Raw genomic sequence first — 10,125 nt, 5'->3', positions numbered from 1 at the left:
TTTAAGATGTTAAAATAAGACATTCAATTATGTCGTCACTGAAGCGGTTATTCTTAATCACAACGAAATTTCGGTTTAACTAATACGATATGCACCATTAGGTTCTGATGAAAATAAAATAAGGTGATCCCATTACTTCAATAATTAAAAAAACGCGGAATAAAAACAGTATTAACAAATCGTTGCTTACAGCGCTTTGAAATAAGTCGGTTTTATGTATATTGTTTTCTATATGTGTGATTCAAAGAAGTGTAATGTGGATACAGTCGGTAACAAGAAGGGGTAAGACAGATAACGAAGCTTAGTTCAAGAAAAACACACATCAGTATCAACAGTACATATCAAGCTTTACTTCTTTATTCGCATTTTATTATTTGCTTTAAGCTGCCACTTCAGCTTGCGTGATACCAGCTACATATCATTACCTTATTAAGTAAAACCTTCATTTGGAGGCGAACACAATTGTTGATCTTGATATATAGGCAATAAATGAACATTTACTAGTTTAATGTGTATAAGGTTATACAATAAAAAAGTACAAAGCTAAAGTTTAGACTTTAAAATGTAACATGTCGTACAAATATATATTTAAACACAAGCTCAATGTCACTTTTTTGAAAACCATCGCACACAGAGGTGTGAAGATATTATGATGTACAACGTAAACGCCGGGGATGACAGACCATCGTCGCCTGAGTACGAGCTAGTGTCATTAGGAAGCTCGTACACACGGGTAATCGTTGAATACGACACAAAGGAAACGGTGCAGGAAGCGTTCATGGAATTACCTGAAAACAAAGCGTTCATGGAACTTCAGACAGTTATGATCGTATACTGGCCTTGTTATCCTGCGAGATCGCATGAATTTCGGTTAAAGAAAGTTCACTATGCTTGATTTGAAACGCTTGCTTATTCCAAACATGTTTTTAAATGTTTGTCAATATAATATTATTCAGCAGGAATTTTCGTAAGTACATAAGGGTATGGGGCAAAAGGGAACGGCACTAATTACTTAAAAATATATTTTCTTCAATGCAATATGACCGTGACTATTTTATAAGAGATCACAATCCCTAAGTATAGGTGCTCTGGCCAAGAAAAAGCGACGTGCGCAAAACCTGTCAATTTGGAGAGACGGTAGGAACTGTTATATCCGCTCGATATTTCTGTAATGATATACGAAACATTCAAGCTTAAATTTCAGTAAGCACAGTTGCAAAAAGGAATGCATCATCCCTATAATGTTCAATAAAGGCTATCCAGAACTAGAATTGATTCATTAGTGCTTACTGGCAGTGCATTTCTGCAACATTGGCAGCTGAACAAGTTTATAAAAAAATAAACCCGGTTAGACATCTCCGCCAGAAAACTTACGATTATGATATAGTTCAGAAACCAAACACTTGTCTAACCTTCGCATTCACAGTAGTATCTGACTTGAAATCTTCACAACCAATTGGATAGTTTTCGCTGTTCCTGCAGGTGAGACCGCTAATGACGTCACATGTAGTTCCTATTGAGCCGGTGCTGTAGTGTTGAATGCCGCTAGTCGTCACGCACTCAATGCGGGTCAATTTCCCGCTGGGACAGAGCTCGCGCTGCTTTGCAACGGTCATGAACTCGTGCTCGACGTCATTCACATCAGTCGTCGGTAACATTTCGTTGATCCAAGGCAGCCATTTTGGATTGCAGACTTCCGGTGTCGCCATGGTAACGCTTTGTGGTCTGGCTTAAAAGGCAAACACTTATTTAACTAATAGAGCCATGAAATGTATAATAATTAGTAGAAATATCTCGGTAAAGTTGTCCGAAACAAAAAATGATACTAAATGTGTTAGCAAAATAGCCTTTTTCTAATAGTAATATTACTTCAAAAACTGACCTTTTTTTTATTATGCTTAAACAATGTATTAAAATGTGATACGAGAAATCAATTAAAGCGTTTTTGTGTTTCGTTCGATGATAAATGCATACACATCGGGAAGCTGGTTAAAAGCATATTGAAAACTAACAAATTGTTTTACCAACCTTTTAAAACATGTCCCACGCACCAAACCCAAAAAAAATAGTATGATGGATCGATGAACTTCCATGATTTATGTAAATATTTCTAAAACAAAATCAATTCTTTGTATTGCTTTAATGTGTACTAGCAAACATTTGCAATGTAATCTGTTCTCCGCTAAAACATATACGAATAAATACATTTGAATTGTATTTGCATTCGTCGCAAAATAACTTGCTAAACGGACACCGAGCATTCACTACTTGGCGAGATAATCGAACACACTTATCTGACATTGAATCCAGGCCGGCAAACGTTAAAGGATCAAAAGATTCAAACACTAATTGTTAATATTCAACTTGTTATCGAGAAGATCCATGTGGATTCAGCATGTGACATGTACCCTTTGTGGAATCAAAAACAAATATGTGTAATTTGCTTTATCAGCGCAAGCATTCCAGATTTGTTATGTTAATGTTACAAATTAAATCTCGTTTGAACACATTTTGATCAACGATATTCTTTAAAAGGTCCGAGAGGTTGTAATTTGTAGACAATCAATTACTATGAGATAAAGGAAAACAAAAGTACTTTTCTTGCATAATACTAGTGGAAACATGTGTTAATTCAGTGCATTGCATATGTCTGACATTAACGTATTTCATAATCAGTCAGTTCAGTATGTGTTTATTCATTGTGCCCAATCTTAACACATTGTTCTATTGTTTTTATTGCTATTAAGGCTGATTTATGAAATAAAATACAATTACCTTGTATCACGAGTTCCCGAAATAAGAGGCATTTTCTACAAACTGAAAACGTTCGTGTCGACAGCTTAATACCATCAATTATCCTAAGCGGTTGTGTGTTGAATTCGAAAAACCTTAAAATGATAGTTCAGTATGAAAGTTGTTTGAGCATTAAAATAATGTCTGTTTCTAAGGTCTATGTTCTTAATATTAATAATCATGACAATTATAACAAAACTCCTTTACCGGTAATTTGTACAGTAAATGTATATTAGAGTGGACCTGCTGTCGCCAATATCGAAACCGAATCAAGAAAACGTGTTGGTTGGGATGAGGTTGATAGTTCTAGATAAACTAAACGCTCTGAGCGAGAAAAAAACCCTGTTTCCTTTAGATTCCCGCGTGAAATACTTAGTTAAGTTCGTCTCGGTTTAACGGCTCATGTGAAGACGAGGCAGATACAATTCTGAAGATTATTGGGAAGATCTCTCAGGATAAAACACGTTTTCGGACAGAAACAAATATAGGCAACTTATTTAGTTCACGATTGAACAAACTTCACTGTAAATGTTTATTATTTGAGCTCTGTTCAGCCAAATAATTGTACCGATGCTTTCAAACTGGTGTACTAGTAACATATTGAGATAATTAAAATAAAAAAATGATAGATAATGCAATTTAATCAACAAACACTGCTTCTTGTAGTGTATGGTTAAATCTGTTGTCGATGGATATGGAATAACAAAAAATGTAATTTGCTAATAAATTCTATTAAATAAAGACATTTTTAACGTCTTTTTGTACTTTTGACCATTTTATTGATTAAAACAGTGCAACTAGATTTTATCATTTAACTTATTCTTTAGGAAAACAATTACATATGTAGATTATATGCATGGATGATTGAAAATAAGTTCTTGAATAGAAAAACATATGTCAAAATATTTCAGAACATAGACACGACGGTCGGGTATACTTAATGAAACCGTCGAGACAAAGTTTCGAAACGCACACATCGATCCTCTGAATCATTAGTTTTTGCTAAGTACACAATATGTCGTTTCGTACGCAGATGCCACATTAGTTATAAGAATCCTATTCAGAAATTAAGCGATTAGTTATATTGTTTTGGTCTGAACATTTTTTTCTAGAGTACGGGCGGGTAAGAGAAACCTATTTTTTTTCTAAAATGTCTTATCGCATCACTTGTTTGTAATTGTTAGAGAAGCCCCGACCTTGCTTTTACTTCTTAGTACTATGAAATTGATATGGAAACATGGCTTCTAAAGAATCTCCTCAGTTCCGTTGCGTGCAGCGACTTTGCTGAAGAAAAACATTTACACATTAATTTCATTAAATATTTATTTGAAAACATGAGCATACATATACAGCACTCTTTCAGATAAGTTAGAAGTAAGTAAGACTCGCTCGACATACATGTATGGATACGCTATAATGTTTAAATGTAAAATGATGAAATACAATTTGTTATTTTACTATTTACCGGTAGATAGTTAATTAATTATTTGTTTTCAACATTGCATGCTTTCAGTTCTTAGAATGTTTATAATTATAACCATCTAACTGTGTATTCTTGTGTTTTTTGATGGGACATAAAAATCACGTACTTTTTACGATACTTCTTGAAGAGAGCGACCGTCATAATCAGTGCAATGAGCGCCAGAACTGCGACACCGGAAGTTGCGAACCCGAACTGCATGTCACTTCGAGGCCGTGTGCTGGTATGCGACTGTCCAGGCCCGGTTTCTGTTTGAGTGTGTATTGATTAATACGAAAGTAATGAAACTCATTTATGTGATTCAACATTAAAGTAAAAATATAATGTTGCTATTGTTTTAATGCTTATCAATATGAAAGTCGTGCCTTGATGTGTGCTCAATTGCAAAACGCTGTGGTCATGAAACAAAAAAAACTTTTTATATTCCCATACAAAGCTGAAAGGGTCAGGTTTTAATTCCTCCATTATTATCAATAATTATTCAAGATGGCCGCCAAAACCCATTATTGATTATAACTATGTATCTGTTCACTCAAATTGGATTATTTTTGTGTCTATACCTATGTTACCGGGGGCAAAAGAACACATTATAATCACAAGAAATAGTGTAAGTTTATTATGTAACACATACATCAAACATGATGTCGAAACTGGCCAACGACCATCGTCGGATACCCATGTTCGACCCATTCCGCTACTCTCCATAATGCTGGAGAGTAACGGAATGAATTAGTCGTGGGTATCCGACGATGGCCAACGACACAATAAGAAGGACCACACACCCATAAACTGTGACTCAAACAGGATGATTGTTATGTCAAACCCCATAGTTGCATAATCATGAAATTCAATTTATGACATTCCCCTCCCCACTTTCATCTGATACACAATAACCTTTGTCAATAATATAGCGTTAAATTGTCGTTGTCGACCTCCTCGTAAGTACCGACCTGTTTTGAATAATTTGGATTGTCACAGTTTCCAGTTTGGCAAGAGCCGCATACAGCAATAAGGGGAGTCCATGGCGTCTGCAGCTGCATCGAGAGAATTTATATCATGCAAAACAGTTTTGATGGATGCTTTTAAATAGTTCTTCAGATGTAGCATTGTTTTCGGTCATGATCGGAATTGGAATTAATTGGTCGTTGTCCTGTTTCAATCCCCATTCAGTCGGCTTCGAATTATTTGCCTATGCGCCATACCCATCCATACCGTTTTTGATAGTAAACGCCTTGGATATGGACTACTGTTGCATTTGATGTTGGGAAGTCGCTCAGGAGTTACCAATTGTTTGAAGTAGACACTTTTTGTGAAATTGTAATGGCGAAGTGATTCTATGGAATCATTGATATATCAAGCATTTGCCAAAGTTTGTCATCAAGAGACTTGTTTGGATGAGGAATACATTTGCAAGAGTTCAAGGTATGATTAGTGTTACTAATTTCCGAAAGACTGACATTTTGTGATGGCGAAGCTCATTCAAGGTGATTCGCAGCTTGAATAAACATGAACACAGAGCAACTCATCGCACTCTTTGTCTCTAAACAGTTCTTTGATATTATTTTCTTTGTATGACTATTTGTTTACATCAGAGCGGTACTAGATGGTATTGTTTCAAGTTTCGGAGTAATGCAGGGCCAAAGAAAGCGAATTTAAATCATCGCCCAATAACGCTGTGATGCTATAACGTGATCGTGTTACGGTCGCATGTTCACCTGTGGTGTGTTATCTTTGAAAGAAGGACCGTCTTCGTAGCCATCCAACACCACTCTCGCTTGTCCTTAATGCCTTACAGTGAAATTAAATAAGATGATGCTATTGCGTGACATGAGTCGCCCTTTTTCCATGGATAACAATCGAGAAAAGAGCCACTACCAAGTACGTTGCATTATGTTTCAGGCATACAGTTCATCACAACATCACTTGATGCGTTTGAATCACAATCTCTTATTCCCTGTGAGATCTGAAGCTTGTCTACTTGGCTTTATAGAGAACAGGTGGATGGGAGCTCAGTGCATACGACAAAACGTATTCAAGGAAAAGATCTTCAAATTTTGACACTACAAGAAAACGCTAGAACTGAAGGGCAGTATCAATACCACGGTCAAAATCAGTGTTGACAGCGGACCTATGCCCAATAGTTTTGCTCAGTCTTTCCATTGCATTGTTTCGCAAAGGCCGACCATCCTATGATATATCTTAAGATCTTGATTTCAACCGCTTCAAATGCACCCACATTCACAGTTGACACATACGCAGGGCAAATGCACTCACATTCACATTTGACACAGCCACAATTCCATTTACAATGTTTCTATGAGTATGATACACTCTGTAGGGTGAGTAGGTTGTAATCTTTGCCAGCCTGTGTTTGCACTTATTATTAAATCATTTCTAATAAAAAAGACAATCATTACTTGTTTACTGTTCTAACTGAAATGCTGCAAGCTACACAGAATATTCATATTTTATTGGCAATGTTTGACTTAACCTTTAAAACAAACACATTTTGCGAGGAAGTGTTTAGCATACGCAGGGCAGATATGTATGTACACTGGTGGTCTGTAATAATATTTTGTTGTTTATGACCCTCATTATTGGAATGGGTAATCTTAAATCTCTATAACCCAAGGTGATGTTACTACTACAAATACAAATCTAAAATTGTGTATACAAGGTTATACTGGGGATAAATATTTAAAACAAAACTTGAAACTATCTTTATTATAAAATTACGAATCAAATTAATGCGTTTGATGTAGTGTCCCAATATCAAGTCAATACAATTTTCTTGTCTTAACTTTATGCATTTTTAAACGGTAACAATTACAGCAAGACTGCTGAATTTAAAAGATGATATTGTTAGATAGTTTTTTGCCTTTAATTCCTTGTACAGAAATAAGAATTTTACAAAAACTAAATATTGCACTATATTGGTAAACCGTAAAATAATAAGCATTCCTATTTATAAAAGCATCCGCATTAAAAGGTTAAGTATACACGCAGACGGATTTGAAAACCTTAAATTTACAATAAAAATACAGGCAATTGAAGTTGTCATAACTCAGTTTGATTTCACTGTGAAGCAAATGTATGTTTTAATTGTGTTTGCTATGTTCACTGCAAATCGAATGGTGTACTTATCATCAAGGGAGATAACATTTCAAAACGTTATATATACAGCACAGGTCAAATCTCAAACAGGATACGCTTAGACAAAAAAAAGACAAAGGCTGTAAGAATCTAACAAGACTTCAACAATGTATACTGTCTAGAAAAGTGATTTCTGTGTAACATGGGGTTCTAGAGGGTTAATTTGAAATGCGTTTTCTTTTCAGCCGACTAAAACCAAGTTATCGATCTAGACCCATGGTTACACTGAAACGTTTGCCACATGGTAGTGCAATGTTGAATACCATTTTTCGCTTACATTAAAATTCTCCGCGTTCGTGTTTAATAATCTTAATTGATTTACTATCCATTGTTATATGACGGTAGACATAGCACTCATCACATATCAGTCTATAGTTATCAACTTTCGGTCATTGTATTAGCGGCCATTTGTACTCCATTTTGGATTTCTGTGTTGCGTAATAGACTTACACAATTTTCGATTATCTCGATGTGTTCTATGTCCCCCAAAACCTTTGTATTAACACCAAAAATTGTTGATACCATAACCATCAACTTTGATATGTCAAACAGTTGACATTATTAATAGATTTTGCCTGTAATCTTGGAAGCCATCTTGCAAAAACAACTTTCTGGAGGTCCGATTTCGGTAAACTGTTGATATGTTATAAAACATCATCCTTTTACCTTACTAAGATCAGTTAGAATACCTTTGGTGACAGTTTTGTGGTGAGTGATAGTGTATTTTTCATATATTTACCCGACTATAGATGTTCGCTAATGTATACTGAACTTAATTGTTTTACGTGTCGGCTGATGCTAATTGATCTTTAATTGTGTATATGTTTGGCTATGTATACTTATCTTTAGTTGTTTATGTTGGTTGAAATACTTAGTATCCTAAACTTAAGATGAGAATATGTTGGCTGATGTATACTTATCTTAAGTTGAGTATACATGTGTGTTTGTTGAGGTGACTGATCTTTAAGTGAGTGAATGTAGCCTGATGTTACTGACTTAAGTTAAGTTTATGTAGGCTGGTGTTAAAAATCTTAAAAAACCATTATCAAATTCACGCAATGCCACCGAGATCGAGAAATAATCGCGGAGTACTGCGGTCCACATTAGGCCTTGATATTCATATGAAAGCAACTGCGGCCAAATATATACCCAATGAATAAGATAGTTTGCGCTTGACCATAAGGACTCTACTAAGCAAATTCAATTCGTAGTTGACATGTTTAGAGTGTTTCGATGAGAAATAAACACAAACATGCATAATAACAATTTTCCAAAAGCTCAAGTTCCTGAGCTTAAAGACGTATTACGTCAGAATTAAATGCATTTCATCAATTACTGTTTCATCTATAAGGATAGATAGACAAATTTCTACAAAATATCAATAATGGAACCTGATGGTGGGTGAGCTGTAGGTTTTTTGGACGATGAGGCGGTCGGCACGCCTACGGAAGCTATATTTAATAAAACGGAAGGCAAACCTTCATGGACAGTGCTTGGATGAGCAGTTGATGCACCGCTAGACCCTTTCGGAGGATTAGCAGTCGGAGAAATAAAGCCGCCGGGTCTTGTCTGGGTGTGCACAGTTGGAGTCTGACATACCTGCTCCTGGCATTCGTATCGTACTCGGTAATCCTGACAGCCCATCGGGAAATTCTCCAAGAAACTGCACTCCAGACCGTTCTCCTTGGAGCACGTCACGAAATCAGGTGACTGGGCCAGTGACTGTCCGGTCGTCGTCTGACATTCGACTTTGCTAATTACACCACGTGCACAGAATTGCATGATCTCCTCTCTGGTCATGAACGCATGCTCGTCGGTATTTACCGTAGGGTGCAGCCTATCAATCCACATGGACCAGCGACTGACTGTCACGCAAATTGCAGGCGGCTGCGCAGTGATATTTTGACATGCAGGCAGAGGAAATGTGAATGTCGTAGGACCGGTTAGCCATGTGACCGCATATGTTACCGTGGATCCCTTATTGCTGTTCATCACTATAGTGGTTGAGCTTAGTTTTGGTGTAGTTCCGGGAGGGGTGGCAGTGGACGCAATGGTTGGTACTGAAAACACGAACTTTAGCTTGATTTAGGAAAAATAATTACTCGATGCATGTAAACAGCAATAAAATCTTATGGATGGCGTTAATATTTAGTTATTGTGGAGAAACGGTTACATTTAGCACAGTCTAATAGTAAATTAACCTTTAGCAAAATCTTTAATACGCTGAAGAAGGAATTACCAACTTAACTCATTGAACCATACAATAATCATACTTACCGCCGAATGTCGTCTGCTCGCACTGGTAACGGATCATGTAGTCGCCGCATTGACCCATGTTCACATCATTGTCACATGTCACTCCAGTTACTGGGTTACAGTCTACTATATCCATGGTGTCGAAGTACGGTGTTCCGTCAGATCGTTGGCATTCTACGGCCACTATGGTGCCGGAAGGGCAGAATTTCATCTTCTCATTTCCGGTCATTACCTTTGAGAGTAAGATATTACGATTGGACTGATCTGCTAACAAGAGCCTGGCGATATGTTGTATTTAGGGACCAATGATGAAATTTCGAAATTTTCTTTAATACAGAAAAATATTTTATCTACTAATTAACAATTTAAGAAATAGTCAGATTATTTGTAATTTGTTAAATATATATATATATATATATATATATATATATATATATATATAA

At 36.2% G+C, this 10,125-nt stretch overlaps 1 protein-coding gene across 1 annotated transcript; it reads right to left on the bottom strand.

Annotated features, from left to right (window-relative positions):
* Nucleotides 1-341: 341 nt before the first annotated feature.
* Nucleotides 342-9,908, bottom strand: LOC127862384 (mucin-2-like). The gene is made up of 4 exons (XM_052401467.1): nt 9,704-9,908; nt 8,905-9,486; nt 1,413-1,729; nt 342-788 (listed from the first exon to the last, which is right to left on the bottom strand). Exons 1-4 carry the CDS (start codon nt 9,891-9,893, stop codon nt 777-779), a joined length of 1,101 nt encoding a protein of 366 aa, XP_052257427.1. The 5' UTR covers nt 9,894-9,908; the 3' UTR covers nt 342-776.
* Between the last annotated feature and the right edge of the window lie 217 nt (nt 9,909-10,125).

Source organism: Dreissena polymorpha, chromosome 16 (assembly GCF_020536995.1).
Source record: "Dreissena polymorpha isolate Duluth1 chromosome 16, UMN_Dpol_1.0, whole genome shotgun sequence".
Taxonomy (NCBI): Eukaryota; Metazoa; Mollusca; class Bivalvia; order Myida; family Dreissenidae; genus Dreissena; species Dreissena polymorpha.
The sequence above is the reverse complement of the archived record's forward strand: the minus strand, read 5'-3'. Positions and strand labels throughout refer to the sequence as shown.